Source organism: Bufo gargarizans, chromosome 6, assembly GCF_014858855.1.
Source record: "Bufo gargarizans isolate SCDJY-AF-19 chromosome 6, ASM1485885v1, whole genome shotgun sequence".
Lineage (NCBI taxonomy): Eukaryota > Metazoa > Chordata > Amphibia > Anura > Bufonidae > Bufo > Bufo gargarizans.
In genome coordinates, this window is record NC_058085.1 from 338,364,506 (window position 1) to 338,389,325 (window position 24,820).

The following is a 24,820-nucleotide window of genomic DNA, read 5'->3' on the forward strand; positions in this document are numbered from 1 at the left end:
TGGCAAAATCTGGGTGTAATTACATTAGCTACCTTGACATTCCAGTGGTATATTGCACCATCCGACAATAGACCCTTCAGTCCAGGAGCAGCTTGCGTTGAATACTTACGCCCGGCAGAGGCTTTCATCAGAATTTATCTGTATATGCATTTATTGAGATTCATCGGCGCTCGGCAGAGACCATTAGAAAGATATCAGCACGTGGCTGATGCTCCGAAGGATGCAGATAAATGGCTTTTCATACCGGCTTTAGAAATCATTATCCCGGTACAAGGATGCAAACAAAGGGGCAAAGTGCTGACCACAGCAACGTACTCGCTTCAAGTGCGAAAACGACAAGGCAATTTGTCTGTCGTGTCGTGATCTCTCCCTTTCTGAAGATAGATTTGACAGCAAAATTTGAGAAATCCCAGCAATATTAACAGTTATTGAGCCGCTGAAAATTTCATTCGGAGATAAAGCACCTCAATAATTTCTGGTGTTTAACAGCTTTACAGACGGAAAAAAAAGAAAAGAAGAAGAAGCAGGGAACACAGAAGAGAAAAGAACGAGGGAGACAACATTTTAAAGGGGTTTGTCCGTCATTAGAAAAGCATGGCTCTTTTCTTCCAGATTCAGCGCCACTCCTGTCCACAGGTTGTGTCTGGTATTGCACCGTGGCCTCATTCACTTTAATGGAAATGAGCTGCATATCAACTTGTAGACAGGTGCGGCGCCGATTCTGGGGAAAAAAGCAGCCATGGCTTTTCTTATACTGGACAATCCATTATAAGTGGCTGCTCACACAATGATTTTGAAAATCTGCCTACAAAATTCCGCATTGGAATCCGCACGTTTTATTTCAACACATTTTTGCACGCATTTTTGATGCTTTTTATTTTTACCAATAGATGTTTACCTCAATACAAATCTGCATTTTCAGCTTGAGGTTTTTGGTGCGGATCCTCGCCAAAAAACTTACAAAAAATGAGCAGACGCGTACGGAGTGTTTTTTTTATTGCTTCCCATTCGTATGGTGGATTTAGCGCAGATTACGCCCCTTGATAGGGCATGCTGCTTCTTTTTTCCATTGAAATGAATCGGAAACGCACCAGAATCAGCACTGATAAACTTTGTGTGAATTAATTTGTAGAAAGTGTTTAATTTCACTGTAGCGCCCACCGCAGGGGAAGTGATACACTGCATGATACCCAATGGGCTGTCTATGTAATATATGGACATGCCTGATGCTACAGAGTGCGAGACGCTCTTTGGAGCCGCTGACTACGTGGTTAGTGTTTATGCTGAGTGTGATGATTCAGGGTCTGGAGGAGGCAGAGGACAGGGAGGTGAGGAGGAGACGCTTGCATGTAGCAGAAGTCAGGGGCGTAGCTAAAAGCTCATGGGCCCTGGTGCAAGAGTTCAGCTTGGGCCCCCGTCCCTCAGTACTTGTTGGCAAGGGGCAGGGGAGCACATAGCCTTCCTGCTGCTAGAGGCAAACATTGAAAGGGCACCCCCCTCATGCCGAATTCTTAACCTAACCCCTTCCCTCCAGCCAGAGGTGTAAATTGACCTGCATGCACTTTCTATAATGCCAGTGTCTTATGTGGCACAAGGGTCTTTGGACCCCTCAGGCTCCTGGGCCCGGTAGCGACTGCTACCTCTGCACCCCCTATAGCTACGCCCCTGGCAGAAGTACTATACTGGGACCAGGTTCTTGTTGACCACAGAGAAGGGAGCAGCTGTCGGCTGTCCGCGGCTCTGATCCGCCAATTTTCTACCTATTTCTACTATATAGATTGGGCAGGAATAGGGTAAAGACGAGCCATAAGACACCAGAGATAGGAGGGAAACCAGAGAGCGGAGGGGCCTCAACACTGGACTGAAAAAAAACGGGCAAGACAAAAAACTACAATGGATTTATTACTATATTAGTAGTAAGATGTGCGCTGACATTTTCACATTGAGGTTTCTTTCTAATGGTTAAGGGATAACCCAGGCACACTGCCATGTCGGGCTAGCTCAGCTGAATGCAACAGTACATTTCACTAAACCATCTGTTGCTTCATTCTGGAGAAAAAAAACACTTTGAATCCATATGCAAATGAGCCGTTAAGTGCACCGAGGGCGGGTCCAAACCATTCTATGCAACCTTGCATAGCAATGGGGGCTATTACATAGCGCCCACCTGACAACTACTATATACATACACAGCTCTACCACATGCCCATTACACAGATAGTCTACTATATAGACATTTCGCACACAGCCCTGCTACATGTCCATTATACAGATAGAACTACTGTGTGCACATTACTCACATACGTCTGTGAGGGGTGGAGCTTCTCAGAAAGGGGAGGGGCTTCATGTGTGCCAGACCTGGCAGCTTCTGATACAGGGCTCCTGACTAGGGGGGGAGGAGGGAGAGGAAGACAGTGCGCGCTCCCGTGAGCACAGGAGGAGTTACAGAGAATCCGTCAGATGACGGATGCTCTGTAAACTCACTGAGGGCAGCCTGCTGTGCATAGGAAGCACCTGAGGCTGTAGAACAAAAACGAAAAAAGATAGATAAATAGAACCAATTGGAGAAATGATTTTCTCCATAAAATTAATAAGTGTAAAATTATAATTTTTTTTTACAAAGGTGTCCATATCCTTATAAGAAGGGACTGGCAGAGGAAGCAGGAGGAGCTAGGAGGAGTGGCTTGTGCCCGCCTTCAGTGCACTTAATTGTCCATTTGCATATGGGTTACAAGTACTCTCATACATGCAGCTGAGCTAGTCCTACCAACAGTGATCAGGGAATTCCCTGGTGACCGACCCTCTTTAGTACACAGTACTTTATAATGTTTTCTATGACCATCTAACAATCCAGAAGAGGGGATAATCTGACACCTATCAAGCCTCATTCACTCCAGTAATTTAATTAATTTAATTTACATATCTATGCAGACTACTGTTTATGTGTTATTTTTTTCCCCCAAACCTGCTCCTATTTTCTTAAATGTTAGCAGTTGTATTGCATTATTCATACCTTAGCTCCCCGTGTGGGGAAAGTTCTACACATAGAATTTTTTTTTTTCTAGTTTCCACTGATAAGACTTTGCATTTCATAGATTATTTGTTAATATATTTCTGACAGCTGACAGATTCTCCCCCACTGAAACGTCTGCATACCAATGAGCAGCTCCTGTTTACTCTCAAACTGAGGATTTTTTGGTGTCGCAAAAAGTCTTGATAAGGCTGGGCCCCTCAACTGTCAGCCGACCACACCGGTCACTAATGTGATCAAAACTACAAACTGCTTAAAAAATACACAAATAATGATACACAAAAACACATTCATGTGCATTTTAATACACAGCATCCGTCAGCAGTAGAGATGAGCGAACTTCTGTTTTAAGTTCGGCGTCTAAAGTTCGGGTTTGGATTAGCGGAGAATCCCGATCTGGAACCGGATATGGATTCCGACTTCCGTTGTGGTCCGTGGTAGCGGAATCAATAATCGGCCATTATTGATTCCGCTACCACGGACCACAACGGAAGTCGGAATCCATATCCGGTTCCAGATCGGGATTCTCCGCTAATCCAAACCCGAACTTTAGACGCCGAACTTAAAACAGAGGTTCGCTCATCTCTAGTCAGCAGTTTTGTACCTATGACACTGACTGACCTGTTTCATGTGCACTTGGCAGCTGAAGACATCTGTGTTGGTCCCATGTTCATATGTGCTCGCATTGCTGAGAAAAATGAAGTTTTAGTAAATGCAAAGGAGCTTCTAGGAGCAACAGGGGCGCTGCCGTTACACCTAGAGCTCAGCACTCTCTGCAACAGATGCACCCTTTCAACTTTGATTGGCAGGGTCAGGTAGTGCAAACACGATCACTACCTGGTCCTATCAATCAAAGTACAGAGGACGCGCCAGATGTAGAGAGAGCCGAGCCAATAGGTGTAACAGCAACGCCCCTGTTGCTCCTAGAGGCTCATTTGCACATATTAAAACTTCATATACCAGCACATATGAACATGGGACCAACACAGATGCCTTCAGCTGCCAAGCGCACATGTAACAGGTCAGCCAGTGTCATAGGTACAAAACTGCTGACAGATGCACTTTGATTTTCTGTTGTTTGCTGTACATCTGACTCCTGCTTATATAACATTTCACCGCTCAATGTAAACCAAGAGGAAGCGTCTGATCAGCTACCTAATCATGAGATCGGCGGAGGTCCAACTCCTGGCAGCCACTCCAATCAGTTGTATGACGAGCATGCAGCGCTCCATGAGCGATGATTAGTCCTCTTCCTAGGCCAGTGACGTCACATTCATCGGTCACATGGCCTAGACGCAGCTCATCCTGATTCAAGTGAATGGGTCTGCGCTACGGTACCAAGCTCAGCTGCTACACAACAATGTATGGCACTGTGCTTGGTAAGCTGCTAGGAGGCCACAGCTCTGGCCTCCTAAAACAGCTGATTGGTGCGGGTGCCGGGAGTCAGGCTCCTGCCGATCTCATAGTATTCAGTATATTGGGCAGACTAGATGGGCCAAATGGTTCTTATCTGCCGACACATTCTATATTGATGACCTATCCTGAGGATAGGTCAACAATAAGTAAATCCTGGAGAACCCCTTTAAGGTGGTGGTATACCTGCAGGTCCAACCCTTATATTAAGTCAGGTAGGAGAAAGGGCTGCTGTTAAAAATCTCCTCTCCTAAGTGACTATACTTTATTTCAAATCTGGCAATTAAAGGGCTTCTGTCACTCCACTAAACTCATAATTTTTTTTTGGTCTCCCTACAATCCTTATGCTGCGATTTCTCAATATATATAGCTATTACACTGTTTGGTTCAGTAGTTCTATCAAAAAACTGACTTTTATATTATGCAAATTACCTCTCTAGCAGCAGGTAGGGCGGCTACCTGCTGCTAGCAGCCGCATCCTCTATTCATAATGACGCCCCCTCCTCATGTTGATTGACAGGGCCAGCGGACGCGCTCGTCCTCTGACTGGCCCTGTCTGCGTTTTAAATCTCGCGCCAGTCTCCAGTTGGCGCAGGCGCACTCAGAGGAGGACGCTCGCTCGGCCGCTCCATCCTCAGTGTGCCTGCGCCGATGACGTCACATGTACACCCGGCGCAGGCGCACTGAGGATGGAGCGGCCGAGCGAGCGTCCTCCTCTGAGTGCGCCTGCGCCAACTGAAGACCGGCGCGAGATTTAAAACGCAGACAGGGCCAGTCAGAGGACGAGCGCGTCCGCTGGCCCTGTCAATCAACATGAGGAGGAGGCGTCATTATGAATGGAGGATGCGGCTGCTAGCAGCAGGTAGCCGCCCTACCTGCTGCTAGAGAGGTAATTTGCATATTATAAAAGTCAGTTTTTTGATAGAACTACTGAACCAAACAGTGTAATAGCCCTATATATTGAGAAATCGCAGCATAAGGATTGTAGGGAGACCAAAAAAAAAAGAATGAGTTTAGTGGAGTGACAGAAGCCCTTTAAAGGGTGGAATCATTCAGTTTTTCCTGTCTCCCAAGATCCTCCCACTCCAAGGGTGGTTAACACTATAAATCCATGTCGGCACTTCCGAACGAGGCAGTTGGAGGCTTGCAATAACTCAGCCCCGGTGTATTCATACGGCTGAATTGATGCAACCGTATAAAAAAGGGCCAATTATGACAGGTTGATCATTCTGATTTGTACTATAGGGTCTTCTCTGCTTGAAAACATGCCCCTGCTTAAAGGGTATGTTCATGGTTAGGTTGGCAACTTAGAACTGTAGACAGCTCAGTGGTTAGCACCGTTGCTTTGTAGTACTGGTGTTTTGAGTTTGAATCCAACCAAGTGCAACATCTGCATGGAGTTTGTATATTCTCTGAGCTTGCATGGGTTTCCTCCAGCACTCCAAAAACATAGGGGGTTCATTTGGAATTTAGACTGTGAGCCCCAATGGGGACAGGTACCAATGACAGCATAAAAATACAGCGGGAGCGCTCCCTTGTGTGATACCTTCAGTAAACAGTACAAGTAATGTTAGGTGGATGTGCTGTGCATCCTAGGAACAACACTAGAGAAGAATAGGAATACCCCCATGAGGGAGAAATGCCGGGCTGCTGCGCGCGTGTGCCGGTCAGACCTCTTGGGATGCCGGAAGAACCACGTGGAGACAGAATGCTCAAGGGCAGATAAAAATATGGTGCACGGCACCGGAAGATTCCACTGAAACACTGTTTATTTAAAACAATAAAATAACCTAAAAACAGAAGCTACACGTTTCAGTGACGGTCCGTCACCTTCATCAGGCTAGTAAGAAAAGATAGATCTCGGCAATATATAGTCAAATGGACACCAGACATTGCAATGGAATCAAGATAATACATAGAAACAAAACTATATATACAGTATATATACACATACACACATGTGCTCGTGTGCCGGTCAGACATCTTGGGACGACGGAAGAACCACGCAGAGACAAATACTCAACAGCAGATAAAAAGAACGGTGCACTGCACCAGAAGATTCCACTAAAATACTGTTAGTTTAAAGTGTAACTGTCATATTTTTTTAATTTAGTTTATTAGAGCTAGGGCGGGGTCACACTAGCGTTAGGGATTCCGTTATGGCTTTCCGTTATAACAGGGTTATAACGGAACATAACGGAATCCATAGGATGGAATGCAAAACGAAGCCTTTTAGAGGCATTCCGTTTTGCTCCATCCTAATAGAAGTCTATAAGAAAACATAACTGATCCGTCTGGGTCCCGTTATGCAAGACGGAAACTTTGTCGACAGGACTTTGTTTTCCGTCTTGCATAACGGGAACCAGACGGATTTGTTTTGATTCGCATAGACTTCTACTACGATGGAAAGCAAACAGAAAGCCTTTTAAAGGTGTCCGTTTTGCATTCCGTCATAATGCAAGTCTATGGGCAGCAAAACGTCTTATGGATTCCGTTATGTTCCGTTATAACCCTGTTATAACGGAAAGCCATAACGGACTCCATAACGCTAGTGTGAAACCACCCTTAGGCTACTTTCACACTTGCGCTTGATCGGATCCGTTCTGAACGGATCCGATCATATTAATGCAGACGGAGGCTCCGTTCAGTACGGATCCGTCTGCATTAATAACTTTAAAAAAATTCGCAAGTGCGCAAGTAGCCTGCGCGGATCCGTTCAGACTTTCAATGTAAAGTCAATGGGGGACGGATCCGCTTGAAGATTGAGCCATATGGTGACATCTTCAAGCGGATCCGTTCCCATTGACTTACATTGTAAGTCTGAACGGATCCGCACGCCTCCGCACGGCCAGGCGGACACCCGAACGCTGCAAGCAGCGTTCAGCTGTCCGCCTGTCCGTGCGGAGGCGAGCGGAGCGGAGGCTGAACGCCGCCAGACTGATGCAGTCTGAGCGGATCCGCGTCCATTCAGACTGCATCAGGGCTGGACGGAGGCGTTTGGGTCCGCTCGTGAGCTCCTTCAAACGGAGCTCACGAACGGACCCATGAACGCTAGTGTGAAAGTAGCCTTAGTCTGTCAAGGATTGTCAAAAGATCTGGTAATTACCTTATAATAACAGCTTTCATTAATGTCCTCTGTCCATTTCCACTGCTCCCTTAAAAGACAGTTGCTAGGGCTGGTCTGTCTCCAGATAGGAAGACGGAGGGGCGGTCCTTCACACTGCATGCCTGCATTAGGCTTCAGAGTGAGGAGGCGTGTCTCTCAGTAATCCAATCTGATTGGCTGACAGGGAGCTGCTGGCTACAGCAAGTGTGTATGGGAAGTGAGGGAAAGCAGTTTTGACCTCAGAGAACTGTCAGAGGAGCCATCTTGAGAAGGTCTTTATATTGTAAATGTTTAAACAGCCGTAACTAAGGGAAAAACTCAAGTAAAACAGTGGTATGTGAAGAAACTAAAGATTGCTTTATGCATAATGCTGCTGCAGCAGTAACATATGCTAAAATAGATATTTGTTTATGAAAACATAACGGTTACACTTTAAAACAATAAAATAACATTATTTTAAATAAACAGTGTTTTAGTGGAATCTTCCATTGCTGTGCACCATTCTATTTATTAGCTCTTGAGCAATATGTCTCCAGCGTACATCGTTATGGAATATGGTAGCGCTGTATCAAAAAGTAAAATAAAAATAAGGTGTTGGAAACTTGGATGAAATGTTCCACCTCTAAGACCATTAGGGGGAAGAAATATGGCTTCTTTCTTCTAAAACAGCATCAAACAGGTTGTCTGTGGTACTGCAGCGTAGCTCGAGTCAATGAAACTGATGTGGACGTGGCACATGCACATGTGACACCACTTCTGGTAAAAGTCATGAGCCGCTTAAAATCCACTATAGCCATGATACACTTGAGCTGGGTTAACAAAGTACATTTCAGAAGGTACATTCACATACACGGCAACGGATCCAGCAGGCTGTTCTGGCAGACAGCAGCCTGCCGGATTTCGCTGGAATCGGCATTGCCATATTCTACATTTCACTTTTGGATCCCTATGGACTATAATGGTGTCCAACGGTGATCTGGATGCTTTCCAGCATAAATGCAGGGTCTGAATGAAACAGGTTTTTTTGTCCAGCTGACACTTGTGCCGGATCAGGCATGCCGCAGATGAGAACGCACCCTTAGTTGCCCTTTTTTCAGGTATATACTTAAACTTTAACCAGTGTAATCATTTGACAGAGAGGCTTGTGGCCTTGGTAAATGCCCTAATGGCCCCCCTAGACCAAATATATCTGCTGTACTTATTGTCTACGCCTTGTGTCCTAAATCAGGTCTACAAGAACACCCTCATGATGCACAACAGGTGCTATGGTGAAATACTAAAACGTTCCTGAGAACAAGAGACCCATTGACTTGGACCCACGACCTGTCGATTTTTTTCGAATCTTTTTTTTTTTGCACAGTCAAAAGGGAAGTTAAGGTATCAAGAGCCAAAAAATGTTCCATCGTGTGCCAAAACCAATAAAGGTCTTGGAAGATTACTAAGACCTTTGCAACTACATCACTCGAGGCATTTGTCTGTTTTCGGAGTATAAAAGGACCATGGTGGCACTGCCAAGTGATATACTGTATCTATCAAGACAAAACAATGATACCTTTCTGAAATAGTGGATGGTGGAAAGCAGGTACGGTGTATTTCTCCGTCAGCGATGGCTCACAGAAGTAGGCTCGCAGCCAGTCTGTGCACTGTTTCAGCGGTGCAATCATTTCCTCAGGGCCCTCGCATACCTTGAAAGACGTCGAGGCATCCTCAGCCCTGCAAGCGACAGAACATTAATGTGTTTTCCTTCCAACCATGTTATGTTACTTTCCTGCAATAAATTAGCAAGCAAAACAAACCCAACTCAATGGAAAACACACGTCCACGTTCTGGTAACACGTGTAGTCACGGGCTGTTTGGAATTAAAGGAAGTGATTAACCAGATTAGGATTAAAAGGAATACTGCTACTAAAAGTTACTATATTTCATTAAAACTATAAAATAATGACAGGGAACAAAGTTACAACATGGGAAGTTGAAACTGAACGATCTACAATATAATCTAATTAGATAATGTTCGATGAAGTACTATATACTATAATATATCTGCTAGGCACATCTTATGTAATATATTATGTAATGTTTTGTTCCACTATGATTGAGGCCACGTTCACATCTACAATAGAGTCCTACAGTTCACTCACATGAGGTCTGGTGGTGATCTGGCCTCCTTCCAGAATAAATGCCTGGTTTGGTTCAGATAAAAACCGTTCCATGCAATTGTTTTTGGTCTGTCAGATAGCCGGCATTTGTACCGCAACAGACAGCCGGAACAAAGTGCCGCAGATGTGAATGCGGTCTTATACTTTGTAGTTACTGTAATTACAAGCTACTAAAAGGTACTAGCACATGCAATGACAACCTGATGTCAACCTCTCGACCCACAGCAATGACCTGACAACTAAGACTGGCTCTCACGCTGGCAGACAAGACTTGGCCCATCTATGTCTTACATGAACCTCTGCTCTTTTGAAAGGTTGGCTTGTAATAATACCTTTGTTCTTCAGAAGCTGATATAACAGAAATATATTTCCAGGTGTGGCCCCAGTGAGAACGTGAGACAATAGGCGGTTTCTGGAACAGAAGCCATGGTGATCCACCGATCACCGGGCTAGCTTCTGTATATACAGGTTTGTCAAGATGAAACAATTCATTAAGTAATTTAGTAGGCACAGGCTAAAAGGGGCTTCAATAGCCAAGTACTGTTTGTGACCCTACCCTAGAGTAGATGGCAAGCGAGCACAGGCTCTGCTCAATGGTCAAATGGGTTCCTAGAAGAGCACTACATATGCCCATTTACCTTAGGGAACCTGTCACCAGCTTGATGGTGTCCTAACTAAGGGCAACATAAATAAGGGACTGATTCTCTTAGCAAAATGCTGGGTCACTTTCTTTAATTGACCCAGTCAATCTACCAACATCTTGTATTGAAAAGCTCCAGCTGATAATGATGAGGCCTGAATATTCATGAGCTCCTGACTCTCCCCGCCTACCTGCTGCTGATTGACAGTTTTTTTTCCATATGAATCAGAAGCAGGTGGGCAGGGGAGTGGCTATAGCTCTGAATTAAATATACGCTGGACTCAATGACATCACGCTGGACTCAAAACAGCTCATTAGCATGCAGCATCTTTGTGTGTATATTATGAGGTAACCATCTGTCACACCAGTAAGTGAATACATCTAAGGTACTTTTTAGTAGTTCATGATTGTATATAATTAGTTAGATTATAATCAAATATCCACATGACAGGTTCCCTTTAAGGTGCTCTGTAGAACCATGAAAATAGCACTGCAATCAGTACACTAAAAACACACTCATGAAATATACACTATTATTCAGTGGGTAAAGTGGGAAGTCTGCGTCGACCAATATTTATTTCTAAAATACAACATGGAGCAATAGGATTATTAAAATAGGTAAAATTTTAACTAGTGTATACAGCTCCTATACAGACCTCTATATCTCCATGGTTACAGACTATAAACAATCCCATGTGTGGACTGACCCCACAGTTGTTACTCTTCTACCTCTGCTTCATCTTTTACTGTTTGTAGGTTAGTAAACAATGGGCAAATGGGAAAAACAAGAGACTGCAGGATCAGACCACACATGGTTTGTTTGTAGTCTGTTACCATGGTGACACCATTGTCTACCCAGGAGTTACATACACAAAATACAAGGATAATTGAAAACAAGACTATTTGGAAAATTGATTTGGCTTTTATATTAGAAGCATTCGAACAATACAAAAAAATGGCTTCAAAAGTGAGCATAGCCGTTAACGCTCATCCAATCTATTTTGCAAGGATACAAGCAGTCCAACTCTAATTAATAATAAAAAATAAAAAAAATGTATATCCATATTTCTGTCTTTAAAATGAGGGAACTGGCTTGCTTAGTCACTATGGGAACAGTACCGAACTTATCACTAGCCATTAAAAATGAATGAGATCTACTGAAACCTAAGACACAGATTTTATGCAGATTCCGCTTTAAGAATTGAGCTGTATATTACTATTTCATAGCAGAATCACCATCATTTGTATGATCTAAATTGGATATACATTTGCTTCATCTTCTGTGTATCATAGCTACGGTACTTTCAGCACTTGTTTGTTTACCTATAAACACCATGTTGCAGCATTTTTTTTTCCCTGAGTGACCTTATTTGGTATTTGGAATTTCCCGTCGTTCTGTATAGAGACAGAAGCGTGAGCTCCATAGAGGTTTTCTTTTGGCCATGCTGCCACCATGAAACAGAACATCCAGCTTCATTAGCATATTTAATTGGCTGCTTCTACAGAGAATTAGATTCCAAAATGTTTGTGCTGCGCAGACTTGCAAATCTAGCTGGCCTTTAAAATGATATACTGGGCATTAACCGGCTGGCCCTGCATGACCTCAGACAGAGTCACAGTCTCTGTGCAGTACTTGTCTGCCTGTATCCTTTTAGTCTGTTCTGACTTATGCTATTAGGTTTGGCTTTAGGAAATGCAACACCTGCAGGCTGAAGCAGGTACTGCAAAAAAGGACAAACAAGTGTGTGTACAGGGAGTGATGTCACAGTACAGAGATAATAAGCAGCGATGTCACCGTACAGGGATAATAAACACTGTGATCTCACAGTACAGGGATAATAAACACTGTGATCTCACAGTACAGAGATAATAAACAGTGATGTCACCGTACAGGGATAATAAACACTGTGATCTCACAGTACAGAGATAATAAACACAGTGATGTCACCATGCAGGGGTAATAAACACAGTGATGGCACAGTACAGGGGTAATAAACACAGTGATGGCACAGTACAGGGGTAATAAACACAGTGATGGCACAGTACAGGGGTAATAAACACAGTGATGGCACAGTACAGGGGTAATAAACACAGTGATGTCACAGTACAGAGATAATAAACAGCGATGTCACCGTACAGGGATAATAAACACTGTGATCTCACAGTACAGGGATAATAAACACTGTGATGTCACCATACAGGGGTAATAAACACAGTGATGGCACAGTACAGGGGTAATAAACACAGTGATGTCACAGTACAGAGATAATAAACAGCGATGTCACCGTACAGGGATAATAAACACTGTGATCTCACAGTACAGAGATAATAAACACAGTGATGTCACCATACAGGGGTAATAAACACAGTGATATCACAGTACAGGGATAATAAACACAGTGATGTCACAGTACAGGGATAATAAACACAGTGATGTCACAGTACAGAGATAATACACACAGTGATGTCACAGTACAGGGATAATAAACACAGTGATGTCACAGTACAGAGATAATAAACAGTGATGTCACAGTACAGGGATAATAAACACAGTGATGTCACAGTACAGAGATAATACACACAGTGATGTCACAATACAGGGATAATAAACACAGTGATGTCACACTACAGAGATAATAAACACAGTGATGTCACAGTACAGAGATAATAAACACAGTGATGTCACAGTACAGGGATAATACACACAGTGATGTCACCGTACAGGGATAATAAACACAGTGATGTCACAATACAGGGATAATAAACACAGTGATGTCACACTACAGAGATAATAAACACAGTGATGTCACAGTACAGAGATAATAAACAGTGATGTCACAGTACAGGGATAATAAACACAGTGATGTCACAGTACAGAGATAATACACACAGTGATGTCACAATACAGGGATAATAAACACAGTGATGTCACACTACAGAGATAATAAACACAGTGATGTCACAGTACAGAGATAATAAACACAGTGATGTCACAGTACAGGGATAATACACACAGTGATGTCACCGTACAGGGATAATAAACACAGTGATGTCACAATACAGGGATAATAAACACAGTGATGTCACACTACAGAGATAATAAACACAGTGATGTCACAGTACAGAGATAATAAACACAGTGATGTCACAGTACAGGGATAATACACACAGTGATGTCACCGTACAGGGATAATAAACACAGTGATGTCACAGTACAGGGATAATAAACACAGTGATGTCACAATACAGGGATAATAAACACAGTGATGTCACAGTACAGAGATAATAAACACAGTGATGTCACAGTACAGAGATAATAAACACAGTGATGTCACAGTACAGGGATAATACACACAGTGATGTCACAGTACAGGGATAATAAACACAGTGATGTCACAGTACAGGAATAATAAACACAGTGATGTCACAGTACAGGGATAATACACACAGTGATGTCACAGTACAGGGATAATAAACACAGTGATGTCACCATACAGCGGTAATAAACACAGTGATGTCACAGTACAGAGATAATAAACACAGTGATGTCACAGTACAGGGATAATACACACAGTGATGTCACAGTACAGGGATAATAAACACAGTGATGTCACAGAACAGGGATAATAAACACAGTGATGTCACAGTACAGAGATAATAAACACAGTGATGTCACAGTACAGAGATAATAAACACAGTGATGTCACAGTGCAGACATAATAAACAGTGATCGCAAATAAAGACCGGCACTCGCTGTTGATTATTCTTGTAGATTTATTCAGTCACATATTCCATCATAGTGACGCGTGCGTTTTAGCAAATCATATGCTTTCATCAGACATGTCATCGTGACACATGTCTGATGAAAGCATATGATTTGCTGAAACGCACGCGTCACTATGATGGAATATGTGACTGAATAAATCTACAAGAATAATCAACAGCGAGTGCCGGTCTTTATTTGCGATTTATCTACTGGGATCCCTGCCCGCAGACACGTGCACCGCTATACCTCTTGAGCAGTGCCGACCTTCTTTGGAACATAATAAACAGTGATGTCACCGTACAGGGGTAATAAACACAGTGATGTCACAGTGCAGAGATACTAAACAGTGAAGTCACCGTACAGGGAGAATAAACACAGTTATGTCACAGTATAAGGATGATAAACACAGTGATGTCACAGTATAGAGATAATACTTGCAGTGATGTCACAGTACAGAGATAATAAACACAGTGATGTCACAGTACAGGGATAATAAACACAGTGATGTCACAGTACAGGGATAATAAACAGTGATGTCACAGTACAGGGATAATAAACACAGTGATGTCACAGTACAGGGATAATAAACAGTGATGTCATAGTACAGGGGTAATAGATACAGTGATATAGATACAGATATATGGATATTAAAGGGTTGTATCCACATATATGGCAGAGTGGCCATTGGGGGCCCTAAAAACCATAGGGCCCGGGTGTGCTGGTAATCTCTGCAGCCCCAATAGTTCTGCGTTCATATGCATTTAAAGAAGTTGATGAAGATTAGAAATCAGCAATATTTTTTTCTAATTTGCACTGGCTACCTGGTCATTCTCTCCATGAGTTTCGGAATAAAAGCTTCTATACATAATTTATTCATGTTGTGCCCTCACATAAATAAGGGAAATAATCAAGAGACAAGCATGTAAAATAATAAAAAATAAAGATACTGTACTTGCTCTCAACAAACAACCAACACTTCTGAATATTAAATATTAGCAGGCGAGACACTACTGGCATCTACCCAACAGTACACAAATAAGCAGCCAAAGTAACCACAGGAAATACACACCTTCAGGCTGGAAACTACGTTAGCATTTTTGCTTAATGCACTATTTCATGATGGGAAACAAAATTGATTTCTCGCAAAACAATTAGTTGCAATACACTTCAAAGACAGCACCGACGCGTTTGGCTGAATTTCAGTGCCAATAGTGTTGCCCACTTTGGTTGCTCAGCTTCAGTTCTGCTTTCTTTAATTCCGCTCATGCTTACAATTAATACTGTAGATTGGAGGCCGTCAGGCACATTTTACTTTTAACGTATTAATAAAAAATTAACGAAGGTAAATGGACCTTATTATCCCAAAATTCTAGAACAGGGATCGGCAACCTCCGGCACTCCAGTTGCGGTTACAATATCACTCCCAGCATGCACACTTGCTAGTCTGTTCTCAGATCTCAAATGGAATTGAATGGACCATGCTTGGAATTAGAGCTGCAACGATTAATCGACTTTATCGATAATATTCGATAACCGGATTTGTTGTCGACGAATCCACTTATCGAATAATCGCCGATTCGTTGCTATGTGGGCGGGCGGTTTACTTTAAATCAGCGCATCTTTATTCTACCTTACAATGAAGCTCCAGTAACAGGCAGAGCGGACGGCGGCGTAACGTCACTTACTCACGTGACGCGCCTGCTCCGCCTCCTTCATTCATAAAGTTACTGCCAGAATAGTCTGCTGTGAGCAGCGGGGCCGGGGCTGTTATGGGGAGGGGGATCTGTGTATGGCACTGCTATGGGGAGGGGGATCTGTGTATGGCACTGTTATGGGGAAGGGGATCTGTGCACTATTATGGGGAGGGGGATCTGTGGATGACACATATAGCATAAGATGCTATATAGTGTCATCCACAGATCCCCCCTCCCATAACAGTGCACAGATCCCCCTACCCATAACAGTGCCATCCACAGATCCCCCTCCCCATAACAGTGTCATCCACAGATCCCCTCTATAACAGTGCCATCAACAGATCCCATCCATAACGGTGCCATCCACAGATCCCCTCCATAACAGTGCCATCTACAGATCCCCTCCATAACAGTGCCATCTACAGATCCCCTCCATAACAGTGCCATCCACAGATCCCCCATAACAGTGCCATCCACAGATCCCCATGACAGTGCCATCCACAGATCCCCCATAACAGTGCCATCCACAGATCCCCCATAACAGTGCCATCCACAGATCCCCCATAACAGTGCCATCCACAGATCCCCCATTACAGTGCCATCCACAGATCCCCCATAACAGTGCCATCCACAGATCCCCAAAACAGTGCCATCCACAGATCCCCCATAACAGTGCCATCCACAGATCCCCCATAACAGTGCCATCCACAGATCCCCATAACAGTGTCATCCACAGATCCCCCCACAACAGTGCCATCCACAGATCCCCATAACAGCGCCATCCACAGATCCCCCCATAACAGTGCCATCCACAGATCCCCCCATAACAGCGCCATCCACAGATCCCCCATAAGTGTCATCCACAGATCCCCCCATAACAGCGCCATCCACAGATCCCCCATAAGTGTCATCCACAGATCCCCTATAAGTGTCATCCACAGATCCCCCCATAACAGTGCCATCCACAATTTGTTTAAATAGGGCCTTTGAACATAATTTTTTAAGTAAAATCATATAAACCTATTTGTTTTGTAATTTTTGTGTTTTTTCCCCGATTAATCGATTAAATTATCGACAACTAATCGATTATTCAAATAATCGTTAGCTGCAGCCCTACTTGGAATTGTAGTTTCACAGCTGGAGTGCCAAAAGTCGCTGACCCCTGCTTTAGAAGACCCACATTGAGTAAAAATACATAAATTTAATTTTGAAGTGTATTTTTAATTTTCATTCATTTTAATATTTACGTCAACTTTAACATGGATGATAGATAGGTGTGTGGTCAGGTAGATGATTGGGTCTGGATGGATGGTTAGTTTGAGTTATTGGTTTAGCTCAGGGATGCCCAACCTGCAGCCCTCGAGTGGTGTAAAACTACAACTCCCAACATGCCCTGCTGTAGGCTGATAGCTGTATGCTGTATAGCTGTCCGGGCATTCTGGGAGTTGTAGTTTTGCAACAGCTGGAGATCCGCAGGTTAGGCATCCCTGGTTTAGATGACTTGATCTGTTGAGTGGGTTGTGGTTTATAGGATTGAAAGGTTGGTGGTTAGTTTTGGAAGGCTGCTTGTGTGGACAGGTTGGTAGTTGGAAGAGGAGATAGATCAAGGTATTTTCATGTTTTAAAGTAGACATACTGATATTTATTTTCTTTAGTAAAACATCTACTGCATATCCCTATGAGCCACCATCTTTGGGATGGATGGATGGTGCCTCGTGGTTTGCAGGACAAATGCATATAGAGGGATGCATGAGTGGATGGAAGAGGAGACAAAAATGGATTTTATATTTTGAAGTAGACAAATACATTTTCTACTAAGTAATAAAACATCTATCACAACTTTACAAGAAACACATACTAGAGTAAACATGGCATACAATCACAAAGACTCTAAAGACATGGAAAACAGCATGTAATACAGAACATGAATTTCCCACAAAATATGTATTTAAATGTTTTAATGTCTTGGCGTTCTTCTACATATTGGCTTAGAAGCACTGACACCGCCCAGGGAGAAACGATGCCGACTTATTTACAGCTATAGTTTTATGACCATTGAATATGTTTCTAATAGCGTAGAGGCAAAGGTATGTTTTTCTTGGTCAAGTGAAGTTGCATTTTAAGATCATGGGAATAAAAAATAAAAAAAGGCCACACTTGTTAAATATGACTGTATGGAAATTTAACACAGCATCATCATGAGAACTGTTTGGAAGGTTTCAAATGAAAAATATATGAAATTATTTTATAGACACTGAAAAATCCAATGAGATTCTCTGTGAGACCAGTCTATAACATACAGTAGTATTACAGTGTGAACCTTTCATACTCAAGGCCTTATGGCATCAATAGCCAAGTCATGCATTGTTTGCTTGAATAAAAGTCAGGATTTTTAGAAATCTATTATGGCAGAACTCATATAAACATTATTATTGTCATGTATTGTGTTAGCTGATTTGCACAGAGAACAGCCTCTTGCCTCTCCTGTGCCTCAGTCTTGCACCTGTGGATCTTCAACATCCTAACAACTTTGATTGATTTATCCAACTATATCATCCAGAGATGATACATACACAAATACAAGGGACCCCAGGTATTTAGAAAATATTGGGGACATTTACTAAGACTGGTGATTTAGACGCTGGTCTTAGTCCAAGTCCACTGGGCTTGATGCACCTAAGTGAGGCAGGCGCCTCTACATACACTGACGAGCAAAAGGGTAACAATGTTTTGAATTTTTGACTTTCAGGCTCTATAGCTCACCATCCACTATAGCAGGGATGCTCAACCTGCGGCCCTCCAGCTGTTGCAACAATACAACTCCCAGCATGCTATAATATCTGAAGGCTATCCAGGAATGCTAGGAGTTGTAGTTTTGCAACAGCTGGAGGGCCGCAGGTTGGGCATGCCTGCACTATAGCTTCGAACATGAGACTGACAACATTTTAGAGACAATCATCTTGGCTATCTCATACATAAATTAGACTTGCAACTATTTAGGATATGATTTGTTACTTGTTATGTAACTGCATTATTAATGTTTTGCTCCTAAAAATATAAATTTTAATTTTCAATATTTTGTAAATCCACCTTTGTCTTTGAACACTGCCTGAATCCTTCTGGGCATGCTCTCGATCAGATTCAAGTATGTCTCGACTGAAATCTGTTCCCAGGTCTCTTCTACAATTTCCCAATGTTGGTGCATACTGGTCGACTCACTTGTGTACATATACAGCTTTTTCTTCAACGCTACCCACAAGTGTTTGATTGGGTTGAGGTCTGGGGACTGTGGGGGCCAATCCAGCACCTCTACTTTTTTGCCAATAAACCCTTTCTTCAATAATCTCGATGTATGTTTCGTATGTGCCCATAGTACTCAAGTGTAAGAAGTAACTCGTCTTGTAGGATACTCAAATATAGCTCATCAATCATTGGGACCACCGTCGATCCTGGTCAAGTATCCAACGCCTTTGGCTGTGAAACAACCCCATATAATCAGGCTTTCTCCACCGAACATGACAGTTCCTTAAATTTTTTGATCTGTTAGTCCATTTTTCCCTTGTTTCTTCCAGATCCATTTGCACCCATCAGTAGAGATGGCCTTGCGGTTCACCCGGCGGTCGTTTCGCAGCAAACTTTGCTCGTTCACGATTCGCCGAACATGCAAACATATGGCGCCATATTCTTTTGCATTGTGCTGAACTTTGACTCATGACACATCCATCAGGTGGGACAGGACAACCAAATGAGACGATTCAGCACATGGACATACCCTCACCCTATAACAGAACCAGATCTGGCAGCTAGCTAATAGGGCCACAAAAGTCCCATCACGGAGTCCAGTGGGAGCAATGCCGTCAGAACCCACAAAGCCACACTCCCGGCGCTCCATGTCCTGCCTCTTCTCCTTCTCCTCCCATTTGTCCTCCACTCCACCTTCCCCAAATGTTCGAGCGTAAAAAGTTGATGACGCCGGATAACCCTCTTGCCCAACGGCTGACCATTGGCTTGTTGGAACTGGCCCGCCAACTACTGCCATATAAACTGGTGGACTTGGAGGCCTTTAGAAAATTTGTGGCCATTGGAAAACAGTAAAGTCCCCGGAAGGAAATATTTCTCCCAGAAGAACATCCCAGAGCTATATGGCCACGTTCAGCGGCAAGTGAATATATCTCTGGCGCACAGTGTCGGTCCCAAGATACATCTGACCACAGACACGTGGTCTAGCAAACACGGGCATGGAAGGTACATAACTTTTACTGCCCACTGGGTGATCCTTCTGACGGCCGTCAAGCATGTAACCCGTGGTACCCGTTTGGATTTGGTGCTACCGACACGGATTGCATGCAGGCCTGCCTCTCTTTCTCCTTCCTACATCTCCTCCTCAGCTGACTCCTTCTTTCCCACCACTACCGCCTCTTCCGCTGCACCCCCCCAAGCTCCCCAGAACTTATTCGATGTGCCAGGTGAGACGTTGCCATGCTGTGCTGCGGCTGTTGTGCCTGGAAACCAAGAGCCACATCAGTCCTGCACTTCTTTCAGCTCAGCGGTTACAGGCCAATCAGTGGCTAATCCCGCTCAATTTGACAGCTGGTAAAGTGGTGTGTGACAACAGTGCCAATCTGCTGAGCCCGCTGAAACAGGGCAAAATGACACACGTGCTGTGCATGGCACACGTCCTAAACTTAGTGGTGCAGCGATATTTGGGGCCTGTACTGGCCTACAGTAAAATTGTTATCTAATATACCTCCTGCCACATAATCACTTGATCTTTTCTGTCAGGTGAATGCCTAATTTTGGGGGCCTGTACTTCTGTGGCCTAATATAATTTTTTCTAGGCTCCAGCAGGGCAGATTTTTGAGAATTTTTCCATTAAGATGCATAAAAATGGCCCCTGATTAAAATACATATTTTTGGTGGGAATTTGTGCCATTGATCCCCCTGTGGTATGTCACTGTCTATGCTGTGGGACTATTTGTGCACTTCTAGTAAGTATTTGGTGGCTGTAAATATAACCTGAAGGTTTTTCAGGTTCGCCTACCATTAAAGTGAATGGGGCCCGCCACGAACGAGCGGTTCGCGAACATTTGATCGCGAACGCTCGTTTGCGAAACGTCCCGGCTGATGTTCGTTCATCACTACCCATCAGAGCCCACCTGTTTCCATTCTTGCACTGTCCAACATTTGTTCTATTTTGCAAACTTGAGCTGACGCTTCTTATGACAATATTGAAGTCGAGGCTTCTTCACCTTTTTTTGGGCCACCATTCCAGCATTTGGGCCAACATTCGCACGGTACTTGCATGAACGTCTGTTATCTGAATTTTCTTGGCTGAAATACTGCTATTGATTTCGTATTTTTCCAACTGTCATGGCACGCACATGATGCAGTTTGGCAACTTTCTTGGCCGAGATAAGGCAACTGATGAGCTGGATGATGCTTCTCTTTTCTTGGGAAATCTTCTTTATGTCTGCTCCTGTATACGAACCAGTGACCTTTCACTAGGGAATCAACCTAATAACACACAGAGCTATTAGGGAATGTGAGAACAGGTTGTAATTTGTAGTATACAAGAAGAAAAAGATTGTTCCACCACCAGGAGGGAAACAGTAACAATGCAGTTACATGACAAGAATCTGCTAAATAGTTGCAAGTCCAATTAATGTATGAGATAGCCAAGATGATTGTTTATAAAATGATGGTAGTTTCATGTTCGAAGCTGTACTGCAGGGATCAGCAACCTGCGGCACTCCAGCTGTTCTGAAACTACAACTCCATGAAGCCTTATTTCACTTCTAAAAAAAAAACAGCCAAGCAAGTGTGCATGGTGGGAGTTGTAGTTTTACAGCTGCTGGAGTGCCAAAGGTTGCTGACCACTGCTGTAGTGGAGTTATGAAGCCTGAAGGTCAAAAGTTTAAAACATTGTTACCCTTTTGCTCATCAGTCTAACATAGGCGCTGGCAGGCATAAAAAATGATAAATGAGATGGCCCATCGGCCCCCACCATGCCCCCATTTTCCACCACCTGGGAAAAGTGGTATGAGCGGAGAAAAGTCGCAGATTTGGCCATAAATCCCCCTTACGACTGAATCTGCGACAAAAGTATACCAAAAGTGGCGTACTTCACATTATAAATGACCCCTTATGGGTTTTTTTTTTGTAGATGATGGTCCTTGTTATCTTCAGGCTCTGTACCAACTATAATGCTATCTGGCCAATGTTAATTATGTGGCGCCTGTGTAAGTCTTTATTGGTCTTTATTAAATTTTTTTCAAAGCTCCTGGCTACAGGGAATTCTACAATTAAGATGGTGTACATTTTCTATTCACTTTCTAAAAAACATTACAGGCAGCATAGTGCGTCATGGGCTAGGTTAGGAGGAAAGAATGATGTCTGCTGGAGATGCTCTGGTAGAGGTGGCATGGGGCAAACAGATATGGGCTAGGTTAGGTGGTGGGAATGATGCCTGCTGGAGTTGCTCTGGTAGTGGTGGCATGAGGACAAACAGATATGGGCTACGTTAGGTGGTGGGAATGATATCCGCTCGAGTTGCTCTTTTAGAGGTGTCATGGGACAAACAGATATGGGCTATGTTAGGTGGTGGGAATGAGGTCTGCTGTAATTGCTCTTTTAGAGGTGGCATGGGGGAAACCAAATATGGCCTAGGTTAGGTGGTGGAAATGATCCATGCTGGAGTTGCATTACATAATGGACTGTATATTTTTTTAATCCATTTCAAATAAATAATAGGCCAGTCAAAATAATGCTCATCTCAGTCCCAGCACAACCAACTTCACATCTCTACCAGCCAACCAAGACAAAACATTTTATTCCGCTAATTTGATCCGCAGCGTGCCACTTCCATCATGACCACTGTCTGGAAAACACTGAGGTTGCACAAATGATCTATGAAATTGCGGAAAGTTTCTAATGCTCTGGCCAAGACCTTGAACTCAGTCCTAAAGATATTCCCTGAAGAACCTCAAGATACCAAGAAAAAAAAAGAAAAAAATCAATGTGACAAGGCAACGTCTCTGACATATTTCAAACAGGTTACTAAAGAAAGAGCACCATCAATTTATTTCACATAGTGTAACCTCTCTGCCTCAACCTCTGCTCCTTTACATCAGCAGGTTAATTGATGTAATGAAGAAGAACCCATTAAGCACGACCATTTCATTTAATGTAATCATCTAACTTTTTCCGTTCTCTCCCGCCGGGTTACAAACACTTTTTCCGAGGCTACTCGTAAGCAAAAACACGAGGAATTGGCGGCAGTTGACAAACATTTCAATGATTTAGGGCGTGCAAATTTACATCTCTATCCTTTCAATCTTTGCATGGGCTACAATTTCAGATGTTTTATTAATAACATTTCGAGATGGCGTATTACAGTCAACAATGTCGAAATTATAGAAGTCACTTTTTATCAACACCTTAACATATCATTAAAACAGCCTTCTCCCTGTGATAGATGAAGAAAGAGAGAGGGGAAAAAAAGACCCAAACTGCAGATAAATTATCCACTCCCCAGTGATTCCAAAACAATTACAGGATGCAGAGCAATCTAGTTAAATTTTATTCAAAAGCTTACTGCACTTGTGTTTTCTGTTATTTTTCTATCAATGAAACCCTTGAGGTTTAAACACAATTCATTATGTATGAGACCCAACTTACATTGCTTGACTGTTGATTAATAGGAAGTTTGCTGTGTGTACATTTGCGACATTAGATGCATGCAATATGCCAACTTATTCTTCCACTGAAGCTAATTATTTACAAAAATGACTACTTGAGAGTCAAATTTATTAAATACAGGCATCCCGGATCCTGCAAGCCCCAACAGGCCATCCGGAATGAAGATCTTCTAAACGGAGTGACAACTTCCAGAAAAGCAGTTATTAATGGAAATGTAAAAAAATATAAAACCTTAACAGGGCCGTGCGTCATTATGTAGCAATGAACAGAAAGTATCTAATTGGATTAGAGGAAACAAAGAAAAAAAAAGGGAAGTGGTCTGGATCTGTATTGTTGTTGCTGTTTCTAGAAATGTCAGCAAACCTATGGTCAGAGCCTGCCACCTAAAAATAATCTTCAGGTGCCACTCGGCAGCCGATGTATTAAGAAGTTTATTTAGGTTTCTGATAACACAATATACAATTTTCTTGGCGCTGCACAAACGGTCTGTCGGCAAATTAAAAAGATTCCCGTAGAGGGTCTGAAGAGATTATTTGTTCAAACAGTGTCCCTTTCAAGCGAGTTCACAATGAGATTTTGTGAAAATTAAACCTAAATGTGGATTATTTGTTTTTCGTGCCTTTGCTATGGCTAATTGTGTCGAAATATTTGTGTTACGTCAATGGACAGTGACTGGGAATTGTAATTTGACTACAAATATTTAGATACCAGTTGAACTGTAACCTGTGGTGAAGTACAGATCTGCTAAGTTGCGCTCGACACATTGCCTTCCGACAGCGTAATATTTTATACAATAAATACTAATGGGATGTCTAATGCCCTTTCTTAAGACGTTAAACCTTTAGCTTGGGCTCTGTTCACATTATGTGTCAGTCTTCCATTTAGAGAATACACTGTGAGGATTTCCCGGCATATACATTCATTGACAAAAAAAAACTAAATAAAATAAAGCACTCAGAAACTTGGGATTGCTGTAAAACTGGGCATGTAGTTATGTCTCAGGCAGATATGTAAATGATTACAAGTGTGGTCTGATTAGATACAGGAGTGTGTACTAGTGCTTCTGCTGCCGCCCTATAAAGAGGTTCTCAGAGGCTACTTTTGGTAGTGTACCTTTTGGTGAGAGATCATTGATTGCTAGACATGCCTCTATGATATGTTGGAAGACATTTTGCCCAGATGACAGACCTTGAGAGTGTAAGCATGATTAGACTGATTGAAGTAGGATGTACTTTCTACGAATTCCCCACCATCTAGGCCATTCTAATCTAGCTGTTAGGGGGTGTTGGAAACAGTAATTACAAGAGGACATG

General features: G+C 42.9%; 1 protein-coding gene across 1 annotated transcript in view; it reads right to left on the reverse strand.

The window, feature by feature from the left end:
* The window catches only part of MGMT (O-6-methylguanine-DNA methyltransferase), a 461,907-nt gene that overhangs the window by 138,303 nt on the left and 298,784 nt on the right, over positions 1 to 24,820 (reverse strand). The window contains exon 4 of the mRNA XM_044298325.1: positions 9,103 to 9,263. Within this exon, the coding sequence (XP_044154260.1) occupies positions 9,103 to 9,263 (161 nt within the window). The remainder of the gene's footprint in view (positions 1 to 9,102; positions 9,264 to 24,820) is intronic.